At 45.2% G+C, this 14293-nt stretch overlaps 1 protein-coding gene and 1 long non-coding RNA gene across 3 annotated transcripts; one reads left to right on the forward strand and one right to left on the reverse strand.

Annotated features, from left to right (window-relative positions):
• Positions 1-2887: 2887 nt before the first annotated feature.
• Positions 2888-13010, reverse strand: ZNF671 (zinc finger protein 671). 2 transcript variants are annotated; one of them, XM_002762557.6, is made up of 4 exons: positions 12780-13010; positions 8819-8945; positions 7936-8058; positions 2888-7004 (listed from the first exon to the last, which is right to left on the reverse strand). In XM_002762557.6, exons 1-4 carry the CDS (start codon positions 12915-12917, stop codon positions 5815-5817), a joined length of 1578 nt encoding a protein of 525 aa, XP_002762603.3. In that variant the 5' UTR covers positions 12918-13010; the 3' UTR covers positions 2888-5814. The 2 variants fall into 2 exon arrangements, with proteins under 2 accessions (XP_002762603.3, XP_008987045.3); XM_008988797.5 differs by having other exon boundaries at positions 4910-7004; positions 12311-13010.
• LOC144580879 (uncharacterized) lies at positions 8894-10027 on the forward strand. Its single transcript, XR_013531161.1, has 2 exons — positions 8894-8991; positions 9841-10027. It is a non-coding gene; the product is annotated as an uncharacterized LOC144580879 (long non-coding RNA).
• Positions 13011-14293: the final 1283 nt, after the last annotated feature.

Genomic DNA, 14293 nt, shown 5'->3' on the forward strand with positions numbered 1-14293 from the left:
GTGGCTGAGTCCAAAGAGTGCAGGGTGGTGGAATAGGAGGCAGTTTTGTAGGTTTGGGGTAAACAGTAGAAAGTTACAGAAGTTATTGTTTAGGGCGATTTTTTGCAAGCTGGGAGGGGGTCATAGGGTCTGGAGTCAGGAGGTGTGCCCTAGTGAAGCACTAAACTTCTAGGTAGTCTTCAGGGCCTACTGAAAACTGTATGATGTATTTTGCTTGATTCATTTTTATTTTTACTTTTTCTAGAGATAGGGTATCACTCTGTCACGCAGGCTGGACTGCAGTGGCATGTCCACAGCTCACTGCAGCCTTGAGCTACTCAAGGCTCCTCCAGTCTCAGCTTTCTGAGTAGTTAGGACTACAGCTGTACACCACCACACCCAGCTTATTTATTTATCGCAGAGATCGGATCTCACCATGTGGCCCAGGCTAGTCACAATCTCCAGCATCAAGTGATTCTGGGATCACAGGATGAGCTACTGCACCTGACATTGATTTTCTAATTGTAGAAAATTGTAAAAGAAAAAAATTTGGATAGTCCATTACTGTATCATTGCCTGAGAAAGAAATTGGGCTAATCTATTCAATGAGTTATACTCAATTATTACCAGCACTGATTTTAATGTTCAAATTCTCCCGGATTTTGGACAGTGGGAACTCACTAAAGCTGTAGGCTCTCTGCTTTTTCATGTCAATATTATTGACAATTTCATTACTTTCTGATGCAAAAATATTTTCAGGCTCATGTTGTGCCTTTCCTGTCCCAGCCCTGGAATCAGCCTGTTTTCCAAGGAGCTCTGGTTTTCTTCAATAGATAACAATGCTTGTAAATATTAGTAAGCATAAGCTGTGCTCTTTTCTACTGGTAAATCATTGATTAATAGGTCCTCTTGGGGAGAAAGCAGATATATACACATGTGCACATTTCTTTACAAATTCATTTCTATATCTATATTTACAACTGCAAAGACTTTTCAGATATTTGAAATGACTCATGGGACTCTGAAAGCACTCTCTCATAAGGCTTTTATTTATTTATTTTATTTTATTTATTTATTTTTGAGACGGAGTTTCGCTCTTGTTACCCAGGCTGGAGTGCAATGGCGCGATCTCGGCTCACCGCAACCTCCGCCTCCTGGGTTCAGGCAATTCTCCTGCCTCAGCCTCCCAAGTAGCTGGGATTACAGGCACGTGCCACCATGCCCAGCTAATTCTTTGTATTTTTAGTAGAGGTGGGGTTTCACCATGTTGACCAGGAGGTCTCGATCTCTTGACCTCATGATCCACCCGCCTCGGCCTCCCAGAGTGCTGGGATTACAGGCGTGAGCCACTGCGCCCGGCCCTAACTGACTTTTTCTTAACATTCCCCTGTATCAGTTTAATTATTTATAGGACAGAATAAGCAAAAAGGGCAGCTGTCAGAATACTTTGTGTATTATGAGATGTGGATATTGCTTCAAAATATTGCCAAAAACAAAATAGCCCAGCACAAAGATGTTCATAATCATGCACAAGATTGGCAACTATTTTACCTCCTTCTGTCATCAACTTTAAGAATGGTATCAATAGACTTATTCAATTCAACGTTAATTCTAGTTCCTCTCCTAGCCAATATTTTCCATGGATAGAACATCTTGTGGTTGTTCTAATTCAATTTCTCACTTCATTTTATAATCTATGAGTACTGTCATAAGTTTCATTTGAAATGCGTTAGTCAATTTGTGATGCCATAAAGGAATACCTGAGATTGGGTAATTGAAAAAAAAAAAAAGAGGAAGATGTATTGGGCTCACAGTTTTGTAGATAGTACATGAAGGAAAGTGCTGGTATCTGCTTTTGGCGAGGGCCTCAGGAAGCTTACAATTACGGCGGAAAGTGAAGGAGAGCCAGTGTGTCACATGGTGAGGGAGGGAGCAAGAGACGTACAGAGGAGGTGCCAGCCTTTTCTAAACAACCAAATCTTGCATGAACTCAGTGAGAACTCACTACCACGAGTAAAGCACCACCCCATTCATGAGGGATCCACCCCCATGACCCGAAGACGCCTGACTAGGCCCACCTCCAACGTTGAAGGTCACATTTCAACTTGACATCTGCAGGTAACATACATCCAAACCATATCAGAACCCATCAAATGTATTTGTAATACGAAATGCACCAGTATTACACCAAATAGCAGATACATTATGAGTCTGATCATAATCATTACAAAATAAGTAAAAATTACAGTATATTCTCTACCTTTCCTCCAAATTGGGATTCTTGCCCATGTACCAAATGTATGTTTTTTAGACATAGGTTCTCACTGTCACCCAGGCTGGAGTGTAGTGGCACGATCTTGTTCACTGCAGCCTCAAGTTCCAGGGTTCAAGTGACCCTCCCATGTCAGCCTCTGTAGCAGCAGCTCATATACCATATATTGTCCTACAAAAGGGGTTAAATCCAGGGCTAAGCGTCAGCTAGATAATTTACTAATTTTTATTTTTTTGACTCCGTCACCCAGGCTGCAGTGCAGTGGTGCGATCTCAGCTCACCACAACCTCCGCCTCCTGGGTTCAAGCGATTTTTTCTGCCTCCACCTTGAGTAGCTGGGATTACAGGTGCGCACCACCATGCCTGGCCAATTTTTGTTTTTTTTCTTTCAGTAGAGATGGTTTCACCATGACGGCCAGGCTGGGCTGGAACTCCTGACCTCAAGTGATCCACAGGCCTTGGCCTCCGAAAGTGCTGAGATTACACGTATGAGCCACTGTGCCCAGCCCTGTCAGAGAATTTAAATGTTCTTGTGAGGGTAGAGTATATGCATATTGGGGCCTATTCCTAATGAATGAAAACTGGCTTTGGTTTCCTTATGGAAAAGAAGGTATGAGCCAAATCTAGTACAGAATACTGATCGCCGAGCTTCTAGCACAAGTTTAGTTGTTGATACCATATCAGATACAGCTGATTAAATAGGGGGGACAACTAATTTATCAAGTCTTCCATAAACTATAGCTAACTTACGAGATCCATCAGCTTTTCTTCCAGGCCATCCTAGACCTAGGTTGGAGTGGTGCAAGCACAGCTCACTGCATCCTCAATCTCCTGGGCTTGAGTGATCCTCCCCTCAGCCTCCTGAATATCTAAGACTACAGGCATGTTCCATTACACTTAGCTAATATGTTTTCAAATTTTTTTGTAAAGAGTAGGTCTCACTATGTTGCCCAAGCTGGTCTCAAACTGCTGGCCTCAAGTGATCCTCCTGCCCTGGCCTCCCAAAGTGCTGGGATTACAGGCATGAGCCACCACACCCAGCCCATCCTAGACTACTAAATAGGGAATTTTAGTAATATACCTGCATCTAAAATATACTTAATTCAAGTCAACATTTATTTTCCCCAGGAATTCTGTGTTATAAATTAACCACGTGAGGGACCTTAGCTAATTCTAAAGGTCCCCATCTAGCATGTTCAATTAAAACAGGACTCAGGACTAAAAGCAGATATATATGGCATCCTATCAATTCAAATGTTGCATTATGTTAAGGGTGAGGCAAATTCCTGTTCATAAATTCCTTTATTGACCACATTTCTCCAGCTGCAAACCTTCTAGCTGTATCACTATATTCTTGCAATTACACTTCCCTTTGTTTATATTAGCTAAATAAGTTATAGCAACATTGATTATCAGTTGTAGTAAAGTTTTCTCTGCCTGAAGACCATATACTTCATGCTGATGAAAGTGAACTTGAGGTCCCAGCTGGAGGTCATGAGACTCCAACCAGCTTACTGTGAAAGGAAATTAAATTGTGGGATCCCAAACCCATTTAGCATAGGGGAAAAAGCCAAGCTGGGAACTGGCTCACGCAAACCTGCCTCTACCTTTCGGTTCCTAAATAAAATGGCAACAAGATGAAAAGCTACCTGCCTTCCCCATATGTTGCCCACAAGAAAATGACTGGTGAGCTGTTAAAGCTTTACCATGACAGGCCGGGTGCAGTCGCTCATGCCTGTAATCCCAGCACTTTGGGAGGCTGAAACGGGTGAATCACCTGAGGTTGGGAGTTTGAGATCAGCCTGCCCAACATGGAGAAACCCTGTCTCTACTAAAAATAGAAAATTAGCCAGGCGTGGTAGCGCATGCCTGCAATCCCAGCTACTCAGGAGGCTGAGGCAGGAGAATCCCTTGAACCTCGAAGGTGCAGGTTGCACTGAGCCCAGATGGCATGCCACTGCACTTCAGCATGGGCAACAAGAGCAAAAAAAACAAAAAACAAAAAAACTTTACCATGGCAATACAAATTGATAGCTTATCTTTATAGGTGCACTCACCCCGGCCTGCCAAACACAGAATGCCTACTGGATTGTTCCCCCGCCCCATTTTCTGTGTTATCTTATGTAAAATGCAGACCCCCCACACCTTTCTTTTTTGCTTTTTATGTGGAAAATGATTGAGACTTGTCATTTTCTTTTTTTTTTTTTTTTTTTTTTGAGACGGAGTTTCGCTCTTGTTACCCAGGCTGGAGTGCAATGGCACGTTCTCGGCTCACCGCAACCTCCGCCTCCTGGGTTCAGGCAATTCTCTGCCTCAGCCTCCCGAGTAGCTGGGATTACAGGCACGCGCCACCATGCCCAGCTAATTTTTTGTATTTTTAGTAGAGATGGGGTTTCACCATGTTGACCAGGATGGTCTCGATCTGTTGACCTTGTGATCCACCCGCCTCGGCCTCCCAAAGTGCTGGGATTACAGGCTTGAGCCACCGCGCCCGGCCATTTTCTTTGATTGACATCATCATTCAGTCGTAATACTCCCCATCTGCCTTCCTGGTGCTCTTTCAGAGCATGCTCTGAAGAGATCATACTTGTCACCTTTTTATAATTTTGACATTTTGAAAAATTACCAAGACTAGGGTGAATTAATTAATTCCAGATCTTTGAATAATTGGCTCACCATTTTTACAGTAACTCAATACTTTTAGTAACTTAACTACTCCATCTTCCTTTCCTGTTTAAGGTCATTTTTAATCAACCATCTAAACAATTTTATCCAATTCAGTTTTCCTGAAGGTTTCTTCCATCTATTTTTAGTTACCTTTCTTCTGAATGATTCTTAATTTTCCCTCCCCCTCCAGTACTAAGTCGCATTCAAGAGAGCTCAATAAGGAGGTCCATAACGTTATGCCTCATATCATGCTGTCACCCTTTTTACCGTGATAGCAGTTAGCTGGGTCAGCAGGATGGAGTTCAGAAAAGGTATAGGAGAGTACTTAATTACAGGCTAGAATCTACAGCTGATAAAGTTTAGATATGTGTCCCTTCCAAATCTCATGTTGAAATGTGACCCCCCCACCAATGTTGGAGGAGGTGGGCCTAATGGGAGGTGTTTGGGTCTTTTGCAAGACATTTAGTTATCCCCTCCAACCCAAGGACTAGAAGCCAACCTATTCACAAAAAATTTTCCTCACCAGCCTCTACCATATTTCCTTCTGCCCAATAACTCCTTAGCCATAATTATTTGAAATAGACTCATAAATCATATCAAATATCCCATTTTCATCAGCAACTGAAAAAAATTCACAAATGTCATTGAAAATACTTGCAAAACTCCATAGAGCATACTCATGTGATTATGCTCTGGACTGCCACAGAGCATACTAACCTGAGTATTGCTTGGCCTGCTAAGGCCTGTGTCCAGTGTTTTATTCCCAATGGTGGGCAAGGCTCAGCCTCCAGGCAAAGGCTTTCCTGCATCTGCTGCTCTCATTAACTGCTGCTAGTTCCCCACCATACAGTAAGTTGGGGGCATTGGCCTAAGGGTCTCCCACATTTGTTACACTATTAAAGCTTTTCTCCAGCATGAATCCTCTGGTGCAGAACAAGTGTCTGTTTCCGGATGAACTCTCTCCCACACTGACTACACACGTAAGGCCTTTCCCCAGTGTGGACCTTCCAGTGCCTGATGAGGTTGGGTCTTTGAGTAAAGGCTTTCCCACACTTGCTGCACTCATAAGGCTTTTCTCCAGAGTGAACCTTCTGGTGCTGAATGAGTTTAGAGATGCAGCTGAAAGCCTTACCACATCTGCTGCACTCATAATCACTACTGTGAATTCTCCAGTGTACATTAAGGTGGGAGCTTTGGCTAAAGGCCTTCCCACATTCACTGCACTCATAAGGCCTTTCTCCAGTGTGAGTTCGCTGGTGCAGTACAAGTGTGTGTTTCCGACTGAACTCTTTCCCACATTCGATGCATACATAAGGCCTGGCTCCTGTGTGAACTTCCTGGTGTCGAATGAGATTAGACTTACTGCTAAAGAATTTCCCACATTTGCCACACTGATAGAGTCTTTCACCTGTGTGAACTCGCCTGTGCTCAACCAGGCCAGAGATTTGTCTAAAGAACTTCCCACATTCGCTGCACTCATATGGCCTTTCTCCAGTGTGAACTGTCTGGTGTTTAAAGAGGTCGTAGCTTTGGCTGAAGAATTTCCCACATTCGCTACACTCATAAGGCCTTTCTCCAGTGTGGATTCTCTGATGCCGAGCAAGTGTGTCTTTGCGGGTGAAGGCTTTCCCACATTCACCACACTTGTGATACCTCTGTCCCATGCAAAAGCCACTTACAAGCTTAGTGTTCTTGTGGGGCTTCATCCTGCTGTGAGAGGCCTGATGCTGAAGGCCAGATGTGGCTGAAAAGTCTCTCCCTCCTTTCCCACATGTGAGGGTCTTCTCTGGCATATGGACTCTGCAGCTTTTCACAGAGTCTCTGCTCTCCTTCCTTTGGAAGGGTTTCCCTCCATTGGGCTGGTTCAGGTGCTGGTCAAAGTTCGTATTGAACCAGAACTGCCTCCCACATGCCCCACACCAGTATGGTTTCTGCTTGGCTTTTCCTCCATGGTATTTAGCCAGGTGTAAGATATCTTTCAATATTGGGCCACATATGTCACATGGGTGAGTCCTGACCTGTGACACTCCTGCAAAAATGCTTTGCTCAGAAGATACCACCTCATCCTCCACTCCATGCCAACAACCTGGAAACACAGAAATGCTGATTAAATGCATGTGTACAGGTGGGGAGGAGCAACCCCATCATATATGTGTTTGACATATGAAGGAATAAGTTCATGAAACTGTTTCAAGATGAGAGGCATGGTCAGAGTGAGGAAGGAACAGCTTGAAGTATTGAACCTGGAGGTCAATACTCTCCGTGGGGGAGGGCCAATGAAGGGCCAGGATATAAAAATGGAACCAGGCCAGGTATGGTGGCTCATGCCTGTAATCCCAGCTCTTTGGTAGGCAGGTGGGTGGATCACAATGTCAGGAGTTCGAGACAAGCCTGGACAATCTGGTGAAACCCCATCTCTACTAAAAATACAAAATTTAGCTGGGCATGGCAGGCGCTTGTAGTCCCAGCTATTCAGGAGGCTGAGGCAGGAGAATCACTTGAACCTGGGAGGCAGTGGTTGCAGTGAGCCGAGATCATTTCACTGCACCCCAGCCTGGGTGACAGAGTGAGACTCCGTCTCCCAAAACAGAATGGGACCAAACACATGACTTCCAGTAGTGCCTTGACTGTTAGTGACTCATGAGTGCTATGAAAAATGTATCCAGTCCCAGGAAAATCCAACTACAAGTGAGCAGCTGGTGTTCAAAGACTAAGAATGTATACACATCTTGTCAACGCTAATTGCAAGTCAATATTGCCAAAAAAAAAAAAAAAAAAAAAAAAAAAAAATGCAGACAGAATAGTGGGAAAACATGGGTGTAAGGTGAAGGCCAGAGGTGAAGAATGGTAAGGGTCTAACAAACTAGAAATGCTATATCTTCATGTCAAGAACAGGGAAGGACAGATCGAAATGCTGTGTGGCCACTGGCCCTGGAAACAGACACTGATGTGAACAGTTGATGTTGCCAGTTTTGAGCCCAGCTTTGACATCATGCCCTTCGCTGATGTCCACTCACCAGGTCTAGGTCCCCTCTTGGCCTCTCTTCCTGTGGCTGAAGTCATATCCACCTGGTCATATACCCAGGGCTCTTCTCCTTGCTCTAGTTTCATGACTGCATCTGATCTGGAAAATGCAATTCCTAAGGGAAAGTCAGAACATGTGAGCAACCAGTACTGGCCCATGGCAACCCCACCCTATGATGGGCTACAGTTAAGAAAAATAACCGGGGAGGAGTTGTGCAGCAATAGCCCAAAGGTCCCCTGTAAGTGACTGCGTAAGTGCCTATAACTCCTGGCAAGGTCAGGCCCTAGAAAATGTCACCTGACTGGGGGCAGTGGCTCACACCTGTAATCCTACACTTTCAGAGGTGGATTACTTCAGTTTAGGAATTCAAGACCAGCCTGAGCAACATGATAAAACCCCATGTCTACAGAAAAATTAGCTGGGCATAGTGGTGTATGCCTGTAGTCCTAAACATTCAGGAAGTAAGAGGATGGCTTGAGCCTGGGAGATAGAGGTTGCAATGAGCTGAGATCATGCCACTGCATTCTGGCAACAGAGCCAGACTCTGACTCAAAAAAAGAAAAAAAAAAAAAAATGTCACCTGGAGAAAGGGGCAGAACCTTGGGCACAGAGACACCATAATTTTGGACAGAGTCACCAGTGCAGAAAGTGACCAGACCTAGTGAGATCCACTGGGCAAACCACAAGTCTCATAACCCCAAACCTTTGGCTGCAAGGCTTTAGGACTGCTCAGCAAGTAGGGGGGACACTCCATACAGCTTAGCCCTGGCACCCTCAGCACCTACTCCAGGAAACCACTAAAGGAAGCAGTGCTCATGACCATGGGAAGAACAGAGTGGTACCTGGGCAAAAGGAGAAAAGCATGAGGACCTTACCCAGTGAGGCTAAAAGTGCAAAGTTCTCCAGCATCACATCATGGTACAGGAGTCTCTGAGCATCATCGAGAAGCTCCCATTCTTCCCGAGAGAAGTATACAAACACATCCTCAAAGACCATACAGCCCTGTAAAGAAAGGGACAGCAAGAACCATAAAAAGTCTCTTGACCAGGTATGATAGTGGGCACTTGTAATCCTAGCTACTCTGGAAGATGAGGCAGGGAATTGCTTGAACTTGGGAGGTAGAGGTTGTAGTGAGCCAAGATCACGCCACTGCACTCCAGCCTGGGCGACAGAGTGAGACTCTGTCTCAAAAAATAAAATAAAGCCACGGTGGCTCAAGCCTGTAATCCCAGCACTTTGGGAGGCCGAGGCGGGTGGATCACGAGGTCAACAGATCGAGACCATCCAGGTGAACATGGTGAAACCCCGTCTCTACTAAAGATACAAAAAATTAGCTGGGCATGGTGGCGCGTGCCTGTAATCCCAGCTACTCAGGAGGCTGAGGCAGGAGAATTGCCTGAACCCAGGAGGCGGAGGTTGCGGTGAGCCGAGATCGCGCCATTGCACTCCAGCCTGGGAAACAAGAGCAAAACCCCGCCTCAAAAAAAAATAAAATAAAATAAAATAAAATAAAGCAACAACAATTTGTTAAAGACTACAAATTATTTAAAAAATATGTAAAATGTAAATGTGAAAAACAAAATGTGGTAGAAGGGTGAGCGAAAGTGTAAATTTATCTATGGGATCAAAATTGTAAAGTGCTATCAACTTAAAAGAGCCTGTTGTATCTATAAGATGCTTTAGGTAAGGCTCAGAATAACCACAGAGGCTTACAACAGATACACAAAAGGAAGAGTGAAGAGACAAGCTGGAAGACAATATTTACAAATCATACATGAGACATTCCCCAAATATAAAGGAACTCAAACTACTCAATAAAAAGAAAACAGTCCTGTTAAAAGTACACAAAGGATCTGAATCCAGAGTCACCTCTTTTTTTACTTTTTGTTTTTAACAGGCCCAACAAAACTTCTACTGAAGAGATGTTTCTCAAGACTTACAAATGTCTAACGATCTATGAAAAAAGTGCTCAATATCTGTAAACATCAGAGAAATGCAAATTAATGAGATATTACCTCATACCTGTAAAATTGGCTATTATCAAAAAGATAAAAGATAACCAGCCTTGTCAAAGGTGGAGAAAAGACATTCTCATATGTTGTTGGTAGTACTGTGAATAAATGCAGCCATTTTGGAAAAATGTATGGAGGTTCTTCAAAAAAACTCAAAATAGAATTACCACATGATCCAGCAATCCCACTACTGAGTCTATTCCCAAAGAAATGGAAATCAGCGTGCCAAAAAGATGTCTGTACTTCAATATTCAATGTAGCAGTATTCACAGTGGCCAAGATTTGGAACAACCTAAATACTCATTAACAGATGAATGAATTTTTAAAATGTGTATATATGTAATAGAATAATATTAAGCTTTTTAAAAAGCAGGGAATTCTGTCATAAAATAATATGGATAAAATTTGATGACATTATGTTAGGTGAAAAGAACAGGCATAAAACAGAAAAATGTATGATCTCACACAAAATTTTAAAAAGCCAACTCCTAGAAGTAGAGAGTAGAAAGGTAGTTACCAGAGGCTTCAGGTGGGAGGAGGGTTGGGCAGAGAAAGGGAAGAGACTAGTTGATGGGTACAAAGTTAAAGGTAGGAGGAATAAGTTCTGGCGAACCATTGCATGGCAAGGTGACTTTAGTTGGTAATCTCGTATATTTCAAAATAGCTAGGCCAAGCGCAGTGGCTCGCACCTGTAATCCCAGCACTTTGGGAGGCCAAGGTGGGCAGATCACCAGGTCAGGAGTTTGAGACCAGCCTGACCAACATGGTGAAACCCCATGTCTACCAAAAAATGCAAAAATTAGCCAGATGTGGTGGCGCGTGCCTGTAATCCCAGCTACTTTAGGAGGCTGAGGCAGGAGAATTGCTTGGACCTGGGAGGCAGAGGTTGCAGTGAGCCAAGATTGTGCCACTGCACTCCAGCCTGGGCAACAGAGTGAGAGCCTATCTCAAATAAACAAATAAATAAAGCTAAAAAGATTTTAAATGTTCTCAACATAAAATCATAAGTATTTGAAGTGATGGATATGCTAATTATCCTGATTTGATCATTTCACAATGTATATATGTATAAAAACATCATTTCATACTCCATAAATATAGACATTATTGTCCATTAAAAATAAACTAAATGAGACTTAGGACTTCTCTAAAAAAAAAATAAATAAAATAAAAACATTAAAAGTGGCCAGGCGTGGTGGCTCACTCCTGTAATCCCAGCACTTTGGGAGGCGGAGGGGAGTGGATCACTTGAGGTCAGGAATTTGAGACCAGCCTGGCCAAACATGGTGAAACCCCGTCTCTACTAAAATACAAAAATTAGCTGGGAATGGTGGTGCATGCCTGTAATCCCAACTACTGGGGAAACTGAAGCAGGAGAATCACTTGAACTCAGAAGGCGGAGGCTGCAGTGAGCTGAGATCGCTCCACTGCACTCCAGTCTGGGCAACAGAGTGAGACTCTGTCTCTAAATAAATAATAAAGATAAAATAAAACTAAAGCAGGTGCAGTGGCTCACACTTGTAATGGGGCCGGTGTATCAGTTGAGGTCAGGAGTTCAAGACCACCTGGGCCAACATGGTGAACGTCTCCCGTCTCCCCCCAGCCCCCCCCCCCCCCCCGCACCCTCCCCCGACTAAATACTAAAATTAGCCAGGTGTGGTGGGGGGCAACTGTAATCTCAGCTACTCAGGAGGCTGAGGCGGGAGAATCTCTTGAACCTGGAAGGTGGTGGTTGCAATGAGCCACTGCACCCCAGACAGTGAGACTTCGTCTCAAGAAAGTAAAAATAAGTAAACTAAAAGAAAGCACATAAAATGAGAGTGAGAACATCAGATAGTAGCAAATTGACAGCACACTACACATGGTTGCCATCCCAGGCCAAACTCCTCATACCCTACAAACAGTGAAAAGAACCTTTCCAAATGCCAGGACCCTTCTCTTCCGTAGGGGGGAGTCTCAAGAATGCCCACTGCCCCTTACCTGCAATCCAGTTCCAGCGTTCGCATCTCTTACCCCAGAAAGCATGTGAAATAACATACTTAAGACTGCCCCATTTAAATGTGATCTCCTGGCCTTGACCTAGTCCAGACCACACTCTCTTAGCCCCAAAAACATTTTAAGTCCAGCCCCTTCCCCACAACTTCAGACCTCTCTAGTTGCCTACCCGAGGAAGCAGTCACTCAGAGACATCTCACAGCGATCATTCCGAAATCCAAGCGTTCATGGAAAAATACAACAAAACACCTTGCTCTTTCATGCCTTGCTCTCAATCATAGGTGCATATGATGGAGCAGAAAATTCTGCTTGTTTCATATTTAAAACCTACCCATAATATGATCACTTCTACCTACTCACCTGCCATCACTCTTGCCGGGTACATCCACCACCAAGGCATTCCTGGAATCCGCTGCAGCACCTCCTTACCGGTCTCCTCGTACCCATCCTCACAGTCCCCACCCCAAACTCATGTTCCCTCCTCAGCAAATCTGGACACACGTAAAATCCCAGCTAAGATCACGTCCTAGTCAAAACCTCACGTAATCCCAACGCTTTCTCAGCCTCAAGCCTGCCACTCCAGGCCCAGTTCCTCAACTTCTGCTCCATGCTGACGACAACCCGGTCTCCCAAAAGCCCATGGGTCAACAGCACCCCCGAGGCTTTGCCCGCGCCGTCCCGTCCGCCCGTGATTCTCCCACACCCACCCACACCGAGATAGGATCCTGCCCAAGAGTGCTTCGCTGTCCTGGGACACAAGGGCTGCAGGGACTTTACGATTCGGAGTCGGAGAAAGGGTGGGTGAGGGCCCGGAGGACACGGCACCCACCCGTGCGGAGTCGCTTAGCTCCGTCACAGGATCGTGGGCGCGGACAGCTGCTGGGAGTGGCAGACGTCTCGATCCGGGACGCAGGCACTTCCGTCTCCGCAGAGCTTCGGGCGAGTCTGCGGACACCGGAGACAACATCTCCGCGCTTTCCCGACAGCTCCACCTGCGGCTCACCCAAGTGTTACAGAGCCACCGCCAGGTGCAGCCTCACCGAAACAAAATGTCCCCTACGAGGAGGAGACGGAAGTCCCGCCCACGTGCCCTCCTCATGACCGGAAACACGCCTCTCCTGGGCCCTCACTGGATATGTAACGAATGGGTTTGTGGGTAGTGTAGTTTCCGCTGAACCTACCGTCCAGGCGGGTCAATTCTCGGTCCGGGCTCTTGGGAAATCACTCGAAATACGAGGGCCTGGGTGTTTGGGGAAAGTAACTCGAGATTCATAGGGCTGGCAGAATTTCCGTTCCTTTTATTTTATTTTACTTTATTTTTGAGATGGACTCTCGCTCGATAGCCGAGGCTGTGGTGCAGTGGCGCAATCTTGGCTCACTGCAACCTTCGCCTCCCAGGTTCGTGCTATTCTCCTCCCAAGTACCTGGGACTTCAGAAGCCCACCACCACGCCCCCGGCTAATTTTTGTGTTTTTAGTAGAAACGGGGTTTCCCCACATTGGGAGGCTGGTCTCGAACTCCATACCTTATGATCCACCTGCCTTGGCCTCCCAAAGTGCTGTGATTACAGGCGTAAGCCACCGCTCCAGGTCCAACCTCCGTGCTCTTAAAAAGTCTGGACCGGCCGGGCGCGGTGGCTCACGCCTATGATCCCAGCACTTTGGGAGGCCTTGGCGGGTGGATCACGAGGTCAGGAGATCGAGACCATCCTGCTCAACATGGTGAAACCCCGTCTCTACTAAAAATACAAAAATTAGCTGGGCATGGTGGTGCGTGCCTGTAATCCCAACTACTCGGGAGGCTGAGGCAGAATTACTTGAACCCAGGAGGCGGAGGTTGCGGTGAGCCGAGATCGCGCCATTGCACTCCAGGCTGGGTAACAAGAGTGAAACTCTGTCTCAAAAAAAAAAAAAAGTCTGGACCTAGATTCCCCTGAGTGTAGTCTGCACCATCGCAGAAATGTTGAGACATTTCAGATGCTCCCTAAAGGTGCAAAACTAAATAGACACACCACATCGCAGTGTCTCTTTACATACACTCATAGCTAGGAGCTAATAACTATTACCTTGTTGCTTTTTAAACACGTGCACACTCAAGCTTCACGGTCACTTTCGCGAGCTTCAATTTGGTTAGAGACCGAAGACAAAAAACTCAAAACAAGGCTATGGAATGGAAGAAGGAAGAGGGATGATGTGGAGTCTCCCTGAAATCAAGGGACAGATTTCCTCAGAAAACTCTTCCTGCCTTCGTAATGGGTGAGTATATCCACACCAGCAAAACACAGTGCAATTACCATTTATCCTGTCATTGTAAATAAGGTGTCTGTATTAGGAAGTGAGATTA

The sequence above is a fragment of the Callithrix jacchus genome, chromosome 22, assembly GCF_049354715.1.
Source record: "Callithrix jacchus isolate 240 chromosome 22, calJac240_pri, whole genome shotgun sequence".
In the NCBI taxonomy this organism is placed as follows: Eukaryota; Metazoa; Chordata; class Mammalia; order Primates; family Cebidae; genus Callithrix; species Callithrix jacchus.